Source organism: Antedon mediterranea, chromosome 10, assembly GCF_964355755.1.
Source record: "Antedon mediterranea chromosome 10, ecAntMedi1.1, whole genome shotgun sequence".
NCBI classification, from domain to species: domain Eukaryota; kingdom Metazoa; phylum Echinodermata; class Crinoidea; order Comatulida; family Antedonidae; genus Antedon; species Antedon mediterranea.
The window spans coordinates 17,036,604-17,060,444 of record NC_092679.1 but is presented as its reverse complement, the minus strand read 5'-3'; the positions used below and the strand labels follow the sequence as shown (position 1 = coordinate 17,060,444).

General features: G+C 32.5%; 1 protein-coding gene across 1 annotated transcript in view; it reads left to right on the top strand.

Annotated features, from left to right (window-relative positions):
• The first annotated feature begins 466 nt into the window (after nt 1-466).
• Nucleotides 467-23,841, top strand: part of LOC140061169 (N-alpha-acetyltransferase 80-like) — a 32,278-nt gene continuing 8,903 nt past the window's right edge. Inside the window, exons 1-5 of the mRNA XM_072107649.1 lie at nt 467-908; nt 4,383-4,437; nt 6,841-7,286; nt 8,395-8,457; nt 20,934-21,065. Coding sequence (XP_071963750.1) covers nt 834-908; nt 4,383-4,437; nt 6,841-7,286; nt 8,395-8,457; nt 20,934-21,065 — 771 coding nt within the window. The 5' untranslated portion in view covers nt 467-833. The remainder of the gene's footprint in view (nt 909-4,382; nt 4,438-6,840; nt 7,287-8,394; nt 8,458-20,933; nt 21,066-23,841) is intronic.

Genomic DNA, 23,841 nt, shown 5'->3' with positions numbered 1-23,841 from the left:
AAGATAAATGTATACAACAATATTGTATTGCTATTGGAAGTCAAGTTTTATTTTATAATACAAATTGACTAGATGAAAACATATGATTATGTTGATGATATATAAAGATATTATATATTAATAATGAATATTAAGAAACATTTTCCCTTCTCCCCGCATTCCTCAAAATTAGTATTACACTTTTATTTAAATTATACCTCCATGATTACAGTATTTTAAAATGTGACATTTTTTAACATTGTAAAGTCTTACGAGTACCCACGTGATTACTTCTCTTTCTTGTAGTAACTATCTCGCAAATCCTGCTGTGGTAGACAATCACTCTAGTAGATGTCATTGCAATGCAGAAAGTCTATGTTCAGCACAAAGCAAAATATTTTTTTATTAGATCCTTTAAAGAGGTCAAAAATTGTCCAATCAGGAAGCGTATATCATGACTGACCCCCTATAAAACTGTACGCTTTACACGGAATCGCACGTAGTGTCAACCTACTCCAAGAGAAGGCGTACGTTAGTGACAAAATACTATTGTTGTAGAATGTCTTTTGTTGGCAAAATTGTCTAGAAATCTGTTGTTTGTAAGCCTAATGGCTGTATGACTTGTTCAATAAGTATTTTAGACTTTACAGATGTCGTGACCCGTTTGTTTTAGGCGGTGTAGTTCATGACAGTGAAGGTTTTGTTTGTGAGTTTTTTTCTGTCGACGACGATGGTACAAGTGAACAAGGGGAGAGGAGAGATACAGAAAGGCCAAATCCAACTCCAAGAACTGGCCAATTATTTTCACAAAAACAAAGACAATTTCAGTGGTTTAACCTTCAACATTCACTGAAATGTTGAAATTTATTACACAGAGACTTCGTGCTCAATCTCTCAATGAAATACAGCCATTTGTCTTAAATGTGAAGGTAAGATTTGGCAAAAGTCCAATACTGTACTCAGCTCTGTCTGTACTAGCAAATAATCATCAGTATTTTACTAATAAAATATTGAACCCGGATTTTGAATTAAACACCTTCAATATTTTCGTAATATGTATGGTAAATATTATAGTAATGTGCCTAGGCCCTGTCTGGCCTAGATTGACTAGAATGATAGGCATTACTATTATTAATTAGGCCTATTATATTAGCATTCAATTAAAAAAAGATGATTATTTTATTAAATCCTTACAACATGCATAGCTTTACTAACTCCGCCGTGCTGCAACTAATTATTTCACTGCATCATATCACATAATTATATTATTAATCAGTTTCCTGAATATTTTGGTATTTACATATTATATATTAATACAGAAAAATATTTTTCTTTTTTCATGTTGCATCATCTCAAATACATTACATATTATTAACGACACAGTAACCCGTACACCAACACACTAAAAAACAAGGTATGCAATCCAATTACAGAGCTGCACGACTAACTGAGTGCCAAGCTTACCTAGATAAACCGACATAGACCTTTACTCTCTGTTAAGGAGAATTACAACTTAGTATTTTGATCGAAACACCCCTGGTGAAGTGCCATATTTTGTAGGTCTTAATTTTATTCGGCAATCTGTTTTTTTTCTAGCAATTCTTTAGAAACTAGAATATGGAAGCGTTGACATACGGTAACAAACGGGTGACATTCCCCTCTTAAAAATGTTGTGCGTGTACCCATGCTTCCCCCCAAACTTATATTATTTAATGGAACTAGCAGCAACAACTTTTTCTGCCTTAATATGTGGTTTATATACTAATTCGCATGGGATGAATAAGTGTACTAAAAGCACACTCTTCGTGGATAAATTTTAATCTGACAAATTATTAAAAAAAAAAAAAATTGTCCATAAAATTTGGAACTATTTACGCCCATATAACAAAGTATTCCTTCCTGTTATTTTTTGCCTTTTTTTTTGTGTTTATCCTTAAAATTCTGGAAAGTGTTTTGCTTATTGTGTGCTGCCCATTAGTGTGCCAAATGTGAGCATGTATCATTCAGCGGTTTCGGATGAGATACAGTACGTAAAATTACGCGACCAATTCATTAGCATTATAGATAGTGTATATTCCATGTTGCAATCCAAAGATTATTTGTGTAATTCCATACCTACTGTACCAACGGATAGGCCTGATCAAACTTTGAGGTTATTCAGAACAAAAGTGTTTATTGTGTATTTCAATAATGAACTTTACAGTTATCTCTTGGTTAATCAAATAGACTTGCATAGACTTGTCTTTTAACTTGTTTTCTTCATTTAGTAGATTTCCGATTCTATGTTTATACACTAGTGTACATGTACCAATTAACATTTTCATGACCATATTTCGTATTATTGGATTATTGTAATAGGAATAAAATTAAGAATTTTAGACCCGTTTGGCAACCTATTTTACCTACTATTAAGGGGCGTAGGAGGTAGCGAAGGTTGGTAGTTTCAACGTTACAATCAATCATGCATGCCTGGAGCCTTGATGCACGCCTAAAGTTTTTACTTGAAATTCTCTGAATCAAGACGAAGTGAATTTTGGCAGGAAAACTGATATCTTATTATCTATTTAAGTGGAAGGCTTTGGGCACCATACTACTAAATTTAGTTAAATACTACTAACTAACGTGTTATGAGGCTACTGTAGTTTTAAAATCCATTATTGATTATCAGATAAGGGTGTTTTGTTTTCAAAAATGGAATTAGTGATTGTACAGTAACAGTGGTCCTTGAAATGGTCAAAGAAGGCAATATATTTATAGTTATTGAAATTAAGGTGGGTGCCAATTCAGAGTAGTTTGACAAATTAAAAAAAAAAGGAAAAACGACAGGAAATAAGCTTTTAATTATGATTATAACAGTTTTGGTGGGGCATATCCTTTTTTTAAAACTTCTTTTGATGTATAAATTCATGATTTAAAAAAGAGACATTTAGTTTAAACCATTGCAGTACGAGAAACTGCTGCATTTATAATGATAGTATCTTTGATTGAGTAACAGAAGAAATTGTCTTTGTCCAAAATTAATTCCATTGTGTTTCATGATAGCAGAACGAGTGTATTTAAGAAATGATGTGTTTTCAGTTCATGTCTAATTTGATACATTATACCACCAGTGAGCCTTTCTCCAAGCTGACTATGCAATGCATTCAGGCAGCAAATTAAATACTGAATGTAAGGTCATAGTAAATTTAGATTTTTGATATATAATTGATTACATAAGGTCACAGAGTTTACAGTAGGCCTACTGTACTTTCCACTATTCTAAACAGCACAATATTCCACTGTTTATATTAGTACGATATTTTCTTTTTTTAGGTCATGATATTTCACTATTAGGTCATATTCATATTCCACTGTTGTTAATGATATTCCACTGTTTGTTAGAGGTCATTATATTTCACTTCAAATCAAATCTTTATTCGTTCCATATATAAAAAGTTATACATGGAAAAATTGTTTTCCTCTACAGAAAATATGGTAAAACATACAGAAAAAATCATAAAGAACAAAATTACAATTAAAAGATAAAATAACTGTACGTCATTATTTTGCACGGTTTAATTGGTCATGATATTCCACTATTATTAAAACTGTTGTTATATTCCAATGTTTATTAGGTCAATATTTTCTATTGTTTATTTGGTCATTATATTCCACTGTTTACTAACACTGTAGGTCATTATATTCCAAAGTTTATTAGGGCATTATATAATATTCCACTGTGTAATTCTGTTGTTTATTAGGTCATTTTTATATTCCATTACTTATTACTGTGGGTCATAATATTACACTATTCAATAGGCCACAATATTTAACACTAACAGGCCGTGCAATATTCCAACTATTTAACAGCGACGACTAACAGCTCAACATATACCATTATTACAAATTTAATATTCTGTTTTGTTTATTACTGTGGGTCATAATGTTACACTATTCAACAGCCCATGACTATTTAATAGGCCACAATATTCCAACTATTTAACACTAACAGGCCGTGCAATATTCCAACTATTTAACAGCGACAGCTCAACATATACCATACCATTACCAATTAAATATTCTAGCAAAACTGCCAATTGGTCAATAAACGGTAACGCCAATTGGTCAATAAATTAGATTAAATAAATGAATCAAAATGAAAGCCCCGCCCATCCCGATTTAAATTCTGGATCAACCAGTAAACAAATTGAAGCATACTTAAAATAATAATTATATATTTAACCTTAAAATAATAATTATATATTTAACCTTAAAATAAAGCAAGGCTCCTCATGTTACAGTTTTATGCAAATAACTTCATGTAATATAATTTTTTTAAACTGGTATTGTTTACACATTAATTTGATCTATTTTCATAATATGGAAAGCTGATAGTGGGAAAATAATTTTACATTCTCTTTCAGGAAGTGAATTCCGATTCTGAAGATGAGAATAAAGAAGTTGAGTTACTATTCAAAGGTAATGTTATCTACAGTAATATATTACTGATAATATAGATTATTTATTAAAGTATCATCAGTTATTTTCATCCTGTCTTAATAATAAAAAAAAAAAAAAAAATTGTTACTACAGTAAATTGATGATAAAATCTGGTATGAAAAAAATGTAAAAGAATTCAAATTAAATTGATAAAATAACGGTATTACCGCCAGTAAATAAATGTATTATTTTTTATTTTGTTAAAATCACTATATTTCAATGTACAGTACTAGTATGATACAGTAGTACAGTATATTTGTTTAGTCATTTCTTTTGGGGTTTTTCCTATAGTACTTTACATTGCATCACTTGGTATTTTCCAGCTGTACTGAGAAATAATAAATTTAAAACCAGTTGGAGAATTTTTTTAGTTTAAAGGCCAGGTGCCTATTGATCATACATTCCAATACTTATCGATCTATAGTTTCCCCTATGTTTCATAATTTTTGGGATTTTATTTGTGTTACAGGAGCTTGTTGAAAATTAGCACTTTCATATCAGTGGGGGGATAGTTCAAATTACACAGTAAAATCTCTATTCTTTTGTACACAAATTTTAAAAATAGAGAGGGCATTTTAAAAAGCTATGCAAAATAAACGGTGTGGTAAAAAATGTTATCAGATGACTAAATATAGGTAATATAACTCTAATTTTACATTTCTGGTATTTTTATTCAACTTCAGAATTTTATTTTCATGCTATAGCAAAAATTATCCACCGTATATCCACCATCTTTTTTCACCTTTTAGGGAGTCACCAGACATGTTATTACATTATGTTAACTACCTAACTACTGAAAATGTCTTCCTGTTTTTTTTTGGCAGAATTTTGCCCAATTTTTTATTTGACCATATTAGGGGAAATTCATGGTTTTTCGTCTTGATTTCTGTTACAAATATTTGATTTATGTACAATTAACCAGATATTATATTTACAATTCATGCCTGTACCTGAGCTTTAAAGGAATAAATAAATAATGTGCGAGATTAGTGTTCGTGTAGAATGAAAAAAATGCAAGTGAAGAAGGACCTTGAATCACGAATGACTTCACATATATCACAGAGATGAATCTCAGCACTGCTTGCTTGCAGACAGTTATCTACAGTGCTTTATAATTTAAATTTATATTGACTATCTTTATATTGAAACCTAAGGTCTTTCGGAAGAAACTCACTTTTTAAATAAAATAGCATAAGAAGTCTGAGTCACTGCATAATAGTTTACATGTTGATACTCAACTAGTAAAATCTCCCCCCCCCCCCATTCCCTAAAGATATTGATTTCAACTATAATGTGATTCTGCACATACTCGTGTTTCTGATTGTTTGCGAAATGTCTTTTCGACTAATAATAGCTTTTATTTATTTCACATTATTTTTTAACCTAACCAACGTATGCTGACAATCAAGGGACCCTCTTTTTGAGAGTTATGATAATTGTCTGTGTGTGTGACAGTGGCTGTGTGTATACTATTACACCGAGGTAACCCCCTACTCGTCTCGAAAGATGTACTAGGTTTAAGTGCACATGAGCCAGATGTGTACACTGGACCTATGGTTTATAGTCCTTAGTTCTTATCATGTTAAACTTTATAATCTATCAATTTGCCATTTTACACAATGACATCATATTCTTTAAATGATTTTTTTTTGATTTTCATACAGTATGTTGAGCATACATAAATTACTTTTGATTCAGATTTTTAAATACATTGACATTTACTAACTCTTTTGAATATTTGTTTTATTTTGTTGTTCGGTTTACTGAATATATTGAATGTTCGAGAGTTTCATCACCATTACTGTTAGTATAAATAGAGTAGTTTAGTAATTGTGGAAAGTACCAGAATAAAAAAAAATGAATTAAACGTATACTGGTTTTCCCCACTTGTACTGTACTGTATTAACTGTACATCTCTTAATTTTTGTTTATTTTAGTGCAGTAGTACTGTTTAGTTAATTTTTAAGTTCTCTTTGCTTGACATGAGAATTTAATAATAATTAAATATTTAATGCTGCAATTTTTTTCCCAACGCAAATTACTACTACATGTATTTAATATTAATATTTGAGAATTATTGATTATTTTGATACTGGTAAAAATAGAATTATGAAAATACCGTAATACTTATAGCATGGTGAATCATTGCTATTAATAATTACTACTGTTCTACACTACATTCTAATGTGTATATTTTCTAAACGTTCTTGTTATTTTAAAGATCTGCATAATGGGTATGTACATTTGTAATGTTGAATTTAATTTTTTTTTATAAATATTTTACCGTTTGACCTATTATTTTATGTTTTTATTCAAATCATATGAGTAGAGGATGATTATTAAGAAACAAACAAACATTTGATGTATTTCCTTTTCTTACAGATCGGAAAGTAACATCAAATAGTAACTGGCCTAGTGGAGCTGCGTTGCAGGCCAAGCAGCAACTTCGTGTAGAAAATAGGTCGACAGAGAACATTCAAAATGAACTAGAATGCAATAGCTCCGAAGAAGAACTCTTAAACATTGAGAAATTACAATCAAACACTCACATAAATGCAAAACGAAAATGGTCACGGGTCAGCCGATGGAGCGTGAGTGGCGATAGCAGTTCGGGAGAGGAAGAGATTAAAGACCTAATAATGCCAGTTCCGCTTAAATTCAGCTCGTTGCCTCCTCAACAGATTCAGAGGATAAGATTACCCGAAAATAAAACAGCCATTTTTCTTGCAAATGTTGGACCTGCGATTGATTCTGTGTCGCCTAGGAAACGGTATAGGTCGGATGGATGCAAGCAGCGACCTAGTTTAGATTTCGAAAAGATGCAGCAGGTATGGTATGGGTAAAGTCATCTTTGATTACAACAATCGTTCTTAAATAGATAATTAGTATCTCGAATGACAGTACAGTTTAAAGAGACACATTTTTACAGGGTACCAGATCAGAAGTTATACATAAAACATGAGAACCGTATAACCTAGAATGACCTTAAATTGACCCCTAGTAGATCCTATAGCTATAGCAGGATGTTTTGTTTTCCTTAATTTGAATATTAAAGTTACAGTAGCTATAGAAAACATTAAATGAATGCTCAATATACAGTAAACAACACACTAATATGTATACAAAAAATGACGATCTACCTATACCTATCTAGGCCTACCTGAAAATCCAGGGGACGTAAAAGTGCTAAATCTATTGCCATTTTGTGTTTACTACTACAAGTGGTTTTATGATTAACTTTCTGTTTGTGTTTCCACTGAAATGATAAACTATTGGGATGTAGCCAAAACAAATTATCAATCAATATATTTTTTTTCTGACAAACAGCCATAATTTGTGTAATACAGTACTACATTTTTCAATAAACAATGCAATTTTGTGGTTTTGGGTTTAACCACCGCATTAGTATATGAATGCTATGTTTAAAGTACATACAGTTAGACCCCTCCTTAGGAACACCTATTAAAGGGACACTTTCTTATGAAACAAACCAGGCGGCTTTTTCGTTTATATTACAGGCTACCCTATTAAGGGGTAACTTTGTTTAGGTCTTGAAGACATTCTCTTAATAATAATAATAGTTCATTCTTATAGCGCATATAAAAAAACTCTTTATGCGCTGCACATTATTACCCCGGTCATTTTTTGTTGTTGATCAAACACTGGAAATATACTCCTATAATGCAGCTAGTAATCCGTGCAAAGTTGTCTCTTGATCTAAGGATACAAACAATGTAGAGATTCGAACCAGAATCTTACGATCAGTAATTCAACATCCAACACACTGCGCCACACGCTCTTAATAGCTGTTCTACTGTCATAGTCTCCATTCCCTTATTGAAATATGGTAATCCATTTGACTCCAGATTATTCTTGCATATGAATATTATTATCTTTATTGATTATTATTTTAATTTCATTTTATTACTTCAATAGAAAACCATTGTAAGGAAGAAATGTCCTTACGGCATCAGGGCGGCAAAGACTGTACGGATTAGGGTAAGTTTATTCAGTAATATTTTAAAGATTGTGCTGTATTGATTTTACTGTGAATAAAACGAAAACAATACTCAGTTGTTGCTTTTATATACAGTAGCAATACCAAATCTGGATTCATATTCATTTGTATACACTATTAAATGCTAATTTACAGGGCCCCTCCCCTTTCACATTTAACTTACAATGGAAAAGATATATAGGTTTTGTTCAGCACTTTATTGGATACCATTTGTAGGCCCATCCTCCCTAATTTCAAAATCCTGTGACATCATTTCAACCAGTATAATATACTCTTCTAACAGTGAAATATGTTTATTCTAATGATATTGTTTTCACTAAAAACTTTGTTTACAAGCTATGTGCATTTTAATCACCAAGTTTATGAGTATCGTATGGTAATAATAAGAAACGGTATATGACTATTGTTATTACACAAATTATATCCTGTATACTTATAGTTGTAACATGCCTTTAAATCAATTTAACTTCAAGGGCACATCACAACCATTCTAAAATTTCCAACATGTATTAGTTACTCTACTACAGTAAGACTACTAGTCCATGGATAAAATGGATTTTAATTTACGATAGAGACTGGTATATCTATTGTATTCATGTTATTTGCTGTTAAATATTTGTTGTTCTTACTGGCCATTGTTCAAGTTCCATTGACAATTACAAGCGCACTTACTGTACTGAAAGAACGAAAGCATGGATTTTCTCTGAAGCGTAGAACTAATTCATTTGCATTCATAAAAAGATAATGATACAAATTTACATACAATGTTATATCGCTGGCAAGTAATGGATTTATAATTTAATATGTAAATAAGCTACATAGAAAGAACTTAGTCAACGATGAGGCGTAGATAGGAGGTGCCATTGTCTCACAGATTAGCGGGGAACTTCAATAGCGCAAGCGTGCATGAATTTATACATTTATATGGAAAATAAAGATAACGAGGGTCATAGATAAAAATGTCATTGGACTATGTAAACAATTACTATACTATCTCAAGTGTTTCCAGCACGCAACAGTACTATAGTTACGATACCATGTCAAAAGTGTTGCATAGTAATTACCATAATATGGTGTTACATGACTTTTGTATGACTGAGTATAATCCCATGCGCTAGTTCAAAATTGGGACACAATAATAAATTGAACTGTTAGTGTTAATGCAACTTATTATCCCACCTAATTTTTTTCCCATACCCCCACCATGTCCCTTCGGTTACACAGTAACAATCGCACTTTTATTTTAGCCTTTATTTTGCCGTTATCTTTCTGACTTTAGGGAAAAAATGGTGTTTGTTTGAACCTTAACAAACCTCACCAGCAAAATAAAGCACCTTAATCAGTCTCTTCAGTATTAGTTTGCTACGCCCAAGGTAAGATACTGGGCAACGGAACTAATCTCAAATTACCCGATAGCAACTTTGAACCAGAATTGTCATACTGACCTTATTTTATAAAACTAAATAGATTGTTTAATTTGACTGAGAAAAGAGATGTGCTTGGGTAAATATTTAACTTTCTAGTGCTAATACGGAGTGTATACATTGAATTAGTATACTACTACACAGTGTAATTGCATTGGTTTGTTGACGTATGGAGGTATACAGTACTTCAATGGTTGATGTAGTATGTTAAAGCAATCTAAATTTGGATCCTGGCAAATGCAACTAAATTATTCCCAGGTCAATAGTGTACTTTACTTGGATCCAAGCATACAGTATTTTAGTATAGTATTACATTTTAAAACGCTTATGTGCTATTAATGTACTATTTGAAAATTCCTATTACATTACCATACCAATTACCAACCGCATTAAAAATGCTATATTTTATAGTACTCAGTACTGTTAATTGAGTTTTCCCCCCTAAAAAAGGACTACCTGTACAGCATACAAGCCTAGATAGGATTAGCCAAATAGACTGAAGCTATTAGCATATTTGCTAGAACTTTTTCCCAACGAACCATTCACCTCTCTTGTCAGGCTTGGTAAAGTTACTTTATTCATTGATGTTAGACAGTAGACACAATCATTACACTTTCTGTAATCATTTAATAAAGAAATAGGTATTTTCAATGCATTATTCCTTTTTCGGAATTAGACCATTGGACTACATGAACATTAGATCAATTCCTATACTGAAGTGTGAACATGTTTAGCATGAGAAGTGAAGTGAGACAGATAATTGCAAGGAAAATATTGTTGTCTAGCCCTGGAAAAACTTTTTGGACATACATTAATACACAGTGATATATCCTGCCATTTGAATTTAAACCAAAACGTTGCGTAACAATAAACAAACAAACCTCACTATGGTAACATTTCATTCACAGAATGTCGATCAAAAGTCATACTGTACAAATTGTTGTAAAGGAACTTTAGCTACAAATCCCATATGATCTACATCTGATTACATTCGCAGCCCCTGGACAAATATGCTTATGTATTAAACATTTATTTTTAGTCTGTGTTAAATTGGGTCAATATATGCAGTTTGAAGTAGTTTTCTTGTAGGCCATGTGGGTGATAATGTAATACCATTTTTATCACCAACAGCATACTGTAGGGCTTAAATTTGTCTGTACATATACCTATTCGGTATGTTAATGATATTTGTTGTACTCTGCACTGTAATACCCACAGCCAAGGTATTTGGAAAGAGATATAAATTGACCATTAACAATATTTGTGTTACTCTACACAATTAATTGCCATGATCAACCTAGGCCTATTTTTTGTTTGTTTACTGTGCACACTGTACGGGTAATATCATTCAACGGCCTAAGTGACAATTTTTTAGGAAGTTAATTTACTAGGCCAAACGTGTATGTTAATGATTTGTTTTGCCCCGCACATTGTATGGTAATATACTGTACCATTATCACCGACAGCCAAGGTTTTTGGAAAGATATAATTTATAGGTAGATAATTAATCTACCTCCCGAAATTTCATCATCGTCTTCTAGCAAAATCTTCTCTTTTAAACTTAAAGAATATCTTATTTCAAATTATAACTAATTGTTTTCTCTATTTTGTAATATTTTGTTAACTTTAGAAACTTTTACAAAATAGCTTCCTTTACTGTTGGTGTGTGTGTCTTTTGATCTATATGTGTATGTGCAGTTATATGTTTACATTTATATATATAAGTATATAATTTTCTTACATGGCTTCCCAATATACAAGTTTTCAATTGATCGATACTTTCTTGGGTTTTTTTGCCTCTTTCATTTTTTATATAACTGAATCATCTTTTTTTCATACATTATGATTTACTGTATTATATCTCTAAAAAAATATTATATAATATCAGAAATTATAATGTTTTACTCAAATATGAATATGAAAGCAATAAATGTTTATTTGATTGATTGATTGACCAGGCTTCCGCATGTTAACAATGTTTGTGTTACTCTATACTCTTTACTGCTATTATCACCCACAACCTAGGCCTTTTTTTTAACTGTGCACACTGTACGCATCATAATTCAGCAGGCAATTTTTTTAGTAAGGTCTAGGCCTAACGTGTATGTTAATTATATTGGTTTTTACTCTGCGTATGGTATGTTGTTAACAAGATCAATGGAAACATACAAGACTTGGCACAAATCAATAGCTTTTATTCACATGCTATCAATTTGAAAGGCGTTAAACTTTTAACTAAAGGGATCTCATCGGCTACAAATACCATGCTAATCTTGAATAAATTTGCAGCCTCCTGGATTGAATAGATGTTTTTCATTTAAAATTCAGATGTTGTAATGTTAATTCTCTTATCTTTGGAGATTAAATCGTCATTATATGGATATTAAGCATAGTATTTTAAATGCATAAAACATTAACTATAGGGATTCTTGCTAGTACTGTACTACTAACTTGATACATTTCAAGTCCCTAGATACAATTTGATTGAGTTCCATTGTTATCATGTATTATATTATATTTTTCAAAAATTCAGGGCAGGTTTTGCAGTTTGTTATTCTCCACTGTTTTCTCGTTATTTAGGAATAAACTTTGAATGGCAATGGCATCCATATACTGTAGTGTAAGATATATCCATACAGTATTTTAACCACTTACCATACAGTACATACAGTATGAACCATTATACAGTATAGTACATGGGACAATACCATACTGTATAGAGTAGGGACCATTTATCATTAGGTATCTCAATGTAATATCGCCCTTCAAAATTGGTCTTGGGGCTTTTGCGCTTGTTTATTCCTGAATGTCTAAAAAAAATGTCCAAAAAGTTCCCGTCTTTATGATTCTTAACTTTTGAAAATCCGCTTCATTGGGATACCTATCACCATACTACAGTTCATAGTGACAATTTACCATGCAGTATATAGGGACCATTTACCATACAGTATGGACCATTTACTGTACCATAGTATACTGTAGGGACCGTTTACCATACAAATACGGACAATTTATCAACATACAGTATACAGCAGGGAACATACCATACAGTTTATAGGGACCAATACCATACAGTATATAGGGACCATTTACCTTACAGTATAGGAACTAATTTCATTTCATTTCATTATTTATTTGGTCTATTTAAGTATATACAAAACAAAAATAACTGAAATTTGGGAGACCAGGGTCAACCTAAGTGAACTTAATCACTGTAGCTGAGCCGGTTGACCCATTATAGGGACCATTTACCATACAGATAGGGACCATTGAGCATACAGTTTACAGATAGTGACCATGTACCATACCATATAGAATAGGGACCATTTCATTAGGCGCAGGAGCCCCGGATAGCGTTACGTTTGAAAACCCCAAAAAGTGGGGTTTTCAACCATTAGCGGCATGACTGATGTGAGTGATTAATGTGTTTTACGGACGGTTTCAAGGACTATCCTACCAGTGGGCTGTTCACTGGTCAAATGATTGACACTTTGTATCACCGTTTGTAACTGGAGCTGTGACGACCTTTGTAACTGGAGCTGTGACGACCTTGCAAGAATACTAGGCCAGAATTTTTAATTGAAAAGTGCCTTGGTATTAACAATAACATGGAGATGGAAACAAATTTGTCTATCTTTCTTTCTAAAATAAATGGTCACTATAGTTTCAAACTAGGCTTAGTCCACCACATTAGTAATTACGAATCGAAACCTAAATTAAAATTGTTGGTATTCTTTGGCCGTTGTTTGATTAATTACATCTTCATGCCATGTTTTTTTTTCTCTAATGATTTGGCGATACGCTCCTATATTAATTAGGCCTACTAGCAGAGGGTTCGATGAGTTTTGAAAAGTTATGGAAATGTGGTCTAACATATAGCAATTCAGTTTTTTAAGGCCCTTCTTCCTTGTCCGAGCCTTTGGAAATATTAAAAAGTTATATTAATATAATATATTCTGTGTTTTCATGTTTTGAGAAATTGTATATCATTTCAGATGTTTCGCGCTGCGCTTTTATTTGTTTCGCGCTTCGTCTTGTTCGAGCTTCCTCTCCGTACATACCGATAATTAATATGATTTTTCATTTCATTTTTTGTACATCATTAACAAATAGCATACAGAACCCCATACAGAAAACACTTGTGGGCGATTCCCCGAATACGACATGATGGAATAGCTTTGGAGACTTTGACTTTGGAGTAGGCCTAAATCGAAACGTCAAGCAACTCAACAGTTCTTTTCAGAACTAATATAGGCCTACGTGGTGTACCGCAAATTTATTTCAACAAATATGTAACTTGTTTAGCACGTTTAAAATGGATAGCAAACCATATTTTTAAAAAAAACCTGAATTATTTCAAACAGACAGCACATTAGTTCAAACGGATAGCACAATAGATAGCTCAATCAAATGGATGATATAACTGTACTGTGCATTCTATACGGATTATCATCGGGTAGCACGTTCTTTCAAATGGATAGCACATTTTTTCAAATGGATACTGTAGCACATTCTTTCAAATGGATAGCACATTATTTCAAATGGATAGCACATTAGGTAGCACAATCAAATGGATATAGTACTGTACATTATTCTATGATTATCGGGTAGCACATTCTTTCAAATGGATAGCACATTAGGCCTATTTCAAATGGATAGCACATTCTTTCAAATGGATAGCACATATTTTTCAAATGGATAGCACATTATTTCAAATAGATAGCACATTATTTCAAATGGATAGCACATTGGGTAGCACAATCAAATAGATATAGTACCGGTACTGTACATTATTCTATAAGGATTATCGGGTAGCACATTATTTCAAATGGATAGCACATTATGTAGCACAATCAAATGGATATAGTACTGTACATTATTCTATACGGATTATCGGGTAGCACAGTCTTTCAAATGAATAGCACATTAGGTAGCACAGTCAAATGGATATAGTACTGTACATTATTCTATACGGATTATCGGGTAGCACATTCTTTCAAATGGATAGAAAATTATTTCAAATGGATAGCACATTCTTTCAAATGGATAGCACATTATTTCAAATGGATAGCACATTATTTCAAATGGATAGCACATTACGTAGCACAATCAAATGGATGTAATTGTACTGTACATTATTCTATACGGATTATCGGGTAGCACATTCTTTCAAATAGCACATTATTTCAAATGGATAGCACATTATTTCAAATGGATAGCACATTGGGTAGCACAATCAAATGGATATAGTACTGTACATTATTCTATAAGGATTATCGGGTAGCACATTATTTCAAATGGATTTTAATTGAAAAGTGCCTTGGTATTAACAATAACATGGAGATGGAAACAAATTTGTCTATCTTTCTTTCTAAAATAAATGGTCACTATAGTTTCAAACTAGGCTTAGTCCACCACATTAGTAATTACGAATCGAAACCTAAATTAAAATTGTTGGTATTCTTTGGCCGTTGTTTGATTAATTACATCTTCATGCCATGTTTTTTTTTCTCTAATGATTTGGCGATACGCTCCTATATTAATTAGGCCTACTAGCAGAGGGTTCGATGAGTTTTGAAAAGTTATGGAAATGTGGTCTAACATATAGCAATTCAGTTTTTTAAGGCCCTTCTTCCTTGTCCGAGCCTTTGGAAATATTAAAAAGTTATATTAATATAATATATTCTGTGTTTTCATGTTTTGAGAAATTGTATATCATTTCAGATGTTTCGCGCTGCGCTTTTATTTGTTTCGCGCTTCGTCTTGTTCGAGCTTCCTCTCCGTACATACCGATAATTAATATGATTTTTCATTTCATTTTTTGTACATCATTAACAAATAGCATACAGAACCCCATACAGAAAACACTTGTGGGCGATTCCCCGAACACGACATGATGGAATAGCTTTGGAGACTTTGACTTTGGAGTAGGCCTAAATCGAAACGTCAAGCAACTCAACAGTTCTTTTCAGAACTAATATAGGCCTACGTGGTGTACCGCAAATTTATTTCAACAAATATGTAACTTGTTTAGCACGTTTAAAATGGATAGCAAACCATATTTTAAAAAAAAAACCTGAATTATTTCAAACAGACAGCACATTAGTTCAAACGGATAGCACAATAGATAGCTCAATCAAATGGATGATATAACTGTACTGTGCATTCTATACGGATTATCGGGTAGCACGTTCTTTCAAATGGATAGCACATTTTTTCAAATGGATACTGTAGCACATTCTTTCAAATGGATAGCACATTATTTCAAATGGATAGCACATTAGGTAGCACAATCAAATGGATATAGTACTGTACATTATTCTATGATTATCGGGTAGCACATTCTTTCAAATGGATAGCACATTAGGCCTATTTCAAATGGATAGCACATTCTTTCAAATGGATAGCACATATTTTTCAAATGGATAGCACATTATTTCAAATGGATAGCACATTATTTCAAATGGATAGCACATTGGGTAGCACAATCAAATAGATATAGTACCGGTACTGTACATTATTCTATAAGGATTATCGGGTAGCACATTATTTCAAATGGATAGCACATTATGTAGCACAATCAAATGGATATAGTACTGTACATTATTCTATACGGATTATCGGGTAGCACAGTCTTTCAAATGGATAGCACATTAGGTAGCACAGTCAAATGGATATAGTACTGTACATTATTCTATACGGATTATCGGGTAGCACATTCTTTCAAATGGATAGAAAATTATTTCAAATGGATAGCACATTCTTTCAAATGGATAGCACATTATTTCAAATGGATAGCACATTATTTCAAATGGATAGCACATTACGTAGCACAATCAAATGGATGTAATTGTACTGTACATTATTCTATACGGATTATCGGGTAGCACATTCTTTCAAATAGCACATTATTTCAAATGGATAGCACATTATTTCAAATGGATAGCACATTGGGTAGCACAATCAAATGGATATAGTACTGTACATTATTCTATAAGGATTATCGGGTAGCACATTATTTCAAATGGATAGCACATTAGGTAGCACAATCAAATGGATATAATTGTACTGTACATTATTCTATAGCCTACGGATTATCGGGTAGCACATTCTTTCAAATGGATAGCACATTAGGTAGCACAGTCAAATGGATATAGTACTGTACATTATTCTATAAGGATTATCGGGTAGCACATTCTTTCAAATGGATAGCACATTAGGTAGCACAATAAAATGGATATAGTACTGTACATTATTCTATACGGATTATCGGGTAGCACATTCTTTCAAATGGATAGCACATTCTTTCAAATGGATAGCACATTATTTCAAATGGATAGCACATTGGGTAGCACAATCAAATGGATATAGTACTGTACATTATTCTATAAGGATTATCGGGTAGCACATTATTTCAAATGGATAGCACATTAGGTAGCACAATCAAATGGATATAATTGTACTGTACATTATTCTATAGCCTACGGATTATCGGGTAGCACATTCTTTCAAATGGATAGCACATTAGGTAGCACAGTCAAATGGATATAGTACTGTACATTATTCTATAAGGATTATCGGGTAGCACATTCTTTCAAATGGATAGCACATTAGGTAGCACAATAAAATGGATATAGTACTGTACATTATTCTATACGGATTATCGGGTAGCACATTCTTTCAAATGGATAGCACATTCTTTCAAATGGATAGCACATTGGGTAGCACAATTAAATGGATCATAGTACTGTACTGTACATTATTCTATGCGGATTATCGGGTAGCACATTCTTTCAAATGGATAGCACATTCTTTCAAATGGATAGCACATTATTTCAAATGGATAGCACATTAGGTAGCACAATCAAATGGATATAATTGTACTGTACATTATTCTATACGGATTATCGGGTAGCACATTCTTTCAAATGGATAGCAAATTATTTCAAATGGATAGCATGGATTTGGGTAGCACAATCAAATTGAGCACATTGGGTAACGCATTGCATCAAATGGGAGCCTACTGTACAGTTATTCTATTGAATTGAATTGAAATATATATTTATACTGGGTAACCTCTTCAGTCAAAGACTGGTCTCCCAGGGGGCTCAGTTGGTGATCAGTGGCTGTGATGTACTAATACACCGGGGTAACCCCCCACTCGTCTCGAAAGATGTACTAGGTTCTTTAAAGTACACACGAGCTAGATGTGTATTCTATTATCGGGTGTAGCACATTAAAATTGAGAGGATAAGATGGACATCATAATTTATTATTAAGGGGAAAAACAGCAAATCCTTACTGAGGGGACACTCCTATAAAGCGGACATTAAGGGGACGGGGAACATTTAAGCTCAGTGCCAATGTTCACTCAATATATTTTCCATCACAAAATAACAAAAAAGACGAAATATTTATATCCATTTATCGTTATTAAATAAAAATGGATATCATGATAATTATGATACTTTGTTTGTCTTGAAAGTTTTCATTGGTGAAACGTTGCCTGCTACATTTTGAATTTCCGAGTCCAGATCAGTATTGGTATTGGTTTTCCGTGATCTATTCTAACTAATGAAACAATTTTTAGAAAATGATATATCTGATAGATATCATCTAAGTGATGTTTTACATATAAGTTATAACGTTTAACTTTTCATTCTCCATACATTCAATTCTTTTAATATAGTTCTTGTATAACACCATATCAAGTAGTAGTAGAAATTGTTGAAGGGTTTTCTTATTATTCAGTCAATTCAGTGTTTCTATACAGAAAAGAGTAGTCAGTGGCCTTAACATCAATTAATTGTATAATTTGCACCCAAGGTCGAATAGCAAGAAACTCAGCTCCAGTTACATTGGTGTTCATTGGTCAATAGGAAATGAACAGCACACTTATGGGTGGTGACAAAGTTTAGTTATTGATAAGTTGTCCTTGGGAAAAACACATTAGTTGGGTTGACCATGGGCTGACAGAGTTAACGACTTCGTAACGCTATCCGGGGCTCCTGCGCCTAATGACCATACTGTACACTACAGTGCAAAGGGACAATTTACCATACAGTATATAGGGACCATTTATCATGTACAGTACAGTGTGGACCATTTACCATATATACTGTAGGGACCATTTACCATGTGCAGTACAGAATACTGTATAGGGACCATTTACCATACAGTACAGTATATATGGACCATTTACCATACAGTACAGTATATATGGACCATTTACCATACAGTACAGTATATATGGACCATTTACCATACAGTACAGTATATATAGGGACCATTTACCATACAGTACAGTATATAGGGACCATTTACCATACATTACAGTATATAGGGACCATTTACCATACATTACAGTATATAGGGACCATTTACCATACAGTACAGTATATAGGGACCATTTACCATACAGTACAGTATATAGGGACCATTTACCATACAGAAGGAATATTTATCATACAGCATAATACAGTAGGGACGATTTACCATACACTAACGATGGCCTTAAATAAATTTACAATGGTTATATTTACTTTTCTTTTAAATACCTTATTATTTCTATTTGTATGGCTAGTTTGCCACCCTTATGGAATTCATTATCTGGATTCTTTATGCATTGACAACAAATGAAGTTGGCTGTTGTGATTTACAATCAATTGTTGTGTGTGAATATTTAAATAATAAGAATTTAAGACCAAGTATACTGATTGATAGTCCCCGAATAACAGGAATTACTTTTTCCAACATTGTTTAAAAAAAAAATAAAAACATAAATTTGTTGGTGTTATGTGGGTGTTATTTCTCTATAGATCTATTATACAGTCTCATTTATTACCTTTCTTGTATAGATTTCAGTAAGATATTTCCAGATCATGTAATTTAATTAAAGTGAGTGTGGTTTTACTTGTTTCTCCATGATGCATTATGAGCGTGGGTTATATTTGATAGAACATTATTAACATAGGTCCCTGGATGAAAATCTTAACCATCAAGGCACCTAATCTCAATTAACTTGCCTGGATGCCATATCATGCTGTTACGGTAGACCTTATGCTTGCTTTCTATCTACCAAGGCTTGATATTTATTAAAGACTATTCTATTCGAAAAAAGCAGTCCTAGCATATTCCACATTGATTTTAATTGCTCTGTTTGTTTGACCTCCATACAAAATATACCTGTGTTAATATTATACTGTAATAGATGATGCTATACTTGTATTTCACCTGCGTCAGGTGACCCTAGTTAATTAGTGTAATAGGTAATTAGTACTTTAACTAATTGATAATTTATTTGCTAATGACAGCCATGAGTCATAAATACTACTATTAATAGATTTTTTCCAATATTTATAATTAACATGAATTTGAAAGCTGCATTTATTTAAATAGAATTCTTCAATATTTGTGATTAATATTTAATTTAAAAGTTGCATTTACATTCAAAATGTACAGCTATTCTCTGTCAACCGACCAGGGTGTTATGTTAGAATAGTTATTTCAGTACATTTTTAGTCGCGTCCAAACACGACTCTACAGCTATGTCGGTCGGTTGGTCGGTAAAACACTAAAGCCTGGTTTCCATTAAAATCGCTACACGTCGCTACAGCGTTTCCATTCAAATCGCTACACACGCAGATGTCGCCGACGCAACCGATTCATCGCAGTCAAATCGGCAAAGTTCAACCATGTTTAACTTTGCCGATTGTGTCGGCGATGAATCGTATACGCGTACCAAAGAATATTTAGCGCTCGCGTACTAGATCCCCGATAAATTCTAGCGTTTCCATAGAATCGCTACGCTCTGTCGTGTAGCGATTTTACTGCAGCCATGTACAGTATATGGCCTTGTTAGAATTGTTAGGCCCCACCCTATGTCAACATTGTGTATCTGGCACTGTAATGTACATGATAGTGTACCCAGTTGAAACCAGGGGTTTCAACTGGGTATTCAAGAAAATTCAAACTTAAAAAATAAAAAGTACATTTCATGTCTTCTAAATTTCTTTCTCTTTTTTTTCCTTCAGAGTGTGTCGAACTGCAACAGTCGCATTCCTCCAAGGCTTCTGTGTGATCCAGCCATCTTCTCATTCAGACCTCTGAACACTATCAACTCCATGACACCAGTTGAGGACTCCACTGCACTCACCGCCTGTTAGGTATTATACCATCTGGCTCCCTCCCGACGAATAAATTAGTAATGACACAGAGAAATTAGTGTGTCATGAATATATAATAGTATACAAAATAAATTAGGTGTGGCAATAATACGTTGTACTACCACAGTATATATAATTTTGTTTGTTTTTTTGTCACAAATATACTGATGCTTCAAAATAAAGATTCACAGTAAATATTTGTGTACCACAAATTTAAAAATGTTTACTTTACATAAATTTTTGTGTTGCAGTATATTATATGTGGTCTTGATAAATAGGTGCGCCACACACGTATATTTGACAACATTTTCTGTAGTACAATGATGTATTTGTCTGGGTTCCAAAGTGATATCTTTTTGGTTTAATATTTTGGAAAGAATGTGTGTGACTTTAATCATATGGGATGGAGATGATAGCCGCTGTGTAAAGAGTGTGTGAAATTTGCTAAAGATCTATATAAATTTTTACGAATGAAATGCCTGAATTTTTTATTTGAGATGTGATGACATAAATCTACCTCTTTTTGAGATTGTAATAGTGAAAAGTTGTATTCCTAGATATATTTTTATGTTCTATAAACTTGGTATAAACATCACATTCCGGTACTACTATTTCCATAATGAACACTAATAGGCCAACAGTATTGGATAGTCATGTCACAAGTACCATCAATCCTCGCATATAAGGTGACTGTTTGGATCACTAACTTTGATTGTGAATTACGTGTCATCTATATGACCTACATTTACCATTCTAAATTTGTGAAATAATATAATTAGGTTTCTGATATTTCAGAATGCCCTCGACAGCCATTCAACTAACACTAAACTGTGAATATTAAAAGATATGAATTTTTCTTCTAATGGAAATAGCTTAAAGTACCTTAACATTTTTTTAATAATGATTAAAACCCATCAAAAGTTATTATATACTGTACAGTACATTAATTGATGGTCAAACAATTTAGACTTAACATCCCATTAATTATAAATTTCTGGATATAATATCTGGATATGTTATCTTATTTGCCTTATATATGTCAGAATTGACAGTTTTTTTGTAAGACATTCATTGATTCGGCATCCGCATTATTAAGGGTCTTGTTTTTACTTTTTGGTTGATAATAGTATTAACAGTTTCTGTCCCCAGAATTGCATTAGTATGTATAATTGATACTAATCCTCCATAGATAACATGTTCTTTAACTAGAGGGATTCTTTATAGAAGACTTCATTTAAACAGTATAATTTGACGTATTGGTGTCGCCGATAATAATAGGGACTTAAGCACCAACGACTCCAAAGCAAAAGAGCATAAAAAGCACTTGAGTGTGCTTGCTAACCAATCAGCAGTGAGATAGGTTCGGTTTGGTTGAGTAGCCATCTTAAGCTATCTTTCTACTGTTGATTGGTAAAGCTCCCTATGTTAAACTCTGGGAATTGCTATGAAATGGTTTTACGCACAGTCTTAATCCCTTGAATAAAGCTGGCTTAATCAGATAGTGTAAACCACCAAATTAAAACCATGCCAACCTAGTTCAATGTGAAAAAACCTTGTCAATGTTTGAACGATAAGGAACACTTTTCATGTAAAGATTAAAAGATATGCATTGTCTGACAATATTGCTACTCTATTTCCATTGGAAACTGTAATGTCATAGCACCATCCCAGCTCTTGCTTTTTAGTATTTGTCCTATGTCACAACATCAAAAGGCCCTATTCCTTTGTTAAACTTGGCGCTACCAATGATTTTAGATACTGTGCACAAATCCATAGTTATCCTCTTTTTAACATACTCCCTCACAATAGAATTTTTATTTTGTACATTAACTATTACAAAAATGTCCTATTACATGTTATAGGCATTTGCTTATGAGATAACCAGGGATGTATATGAAAACTGTAACCATCATACAATTTGTAAACTTTTTATTCAAGCATGCATGAAAAAAAAGAAAAACGAAAAAAAAAAATCTTTCTGTATAAAAAGTCTAGATTAAAAGTAGTCTGAATTTAAGGGATAAATTGAATGACATGTTAGAAATTTATATAACAAGATTTAATTGATTTGAAATGAAGACTGTAGTCCTGTCTTCAATGTACCTATCTCCCTCAAGTTTAAATAAAATCTAAACATATTATGTACAGTATGCATTGATTCATTCAATCATATTGATTGAGTCAATCAGATTGATTCATTATTCATTGATTCATTCAATCAGATTGATTGATTCATTCAGATTGATTCTTTCATTCAATCAGATTGATTGATTCATTCAATTAGATTAATTGATTCTTTTAATCAGATTGATTGATTGATTCATTCAATCAGATTGATTCATTCAGGTTGATTGATTCATTCAATCAGATTGATTGATTCATTCAATCAGATTGATTAAATGTATCAACAAGATTGATTAAAATATCTTGTTTGGGTACAGATTCTTTGGTACCATCATTGCTAAAATATTTTTTTCAATTGTGTGCGCGAGGCTTTAACTTTTACAAATGTATTCTTGTCTACCCTTTATGAAAAAAATGACCTAAATACAGTATTCAGTATTGATGTATTATAACTAGTAAAATGAAATTGCAGTAAAATATTGTAATAATACTAAATAATGAAAGAGATCAGTACAGAACAAAGGCATTTTTGGTCGATAGGAAACACTCGATCTTTGTTGTTGGCTCTTCTACGAGTTTTGTATATTACACTATAGTCTTCTATATATATTATTGTATAATTTAGTGAATAAAAATGAAATATTCAGGTAAT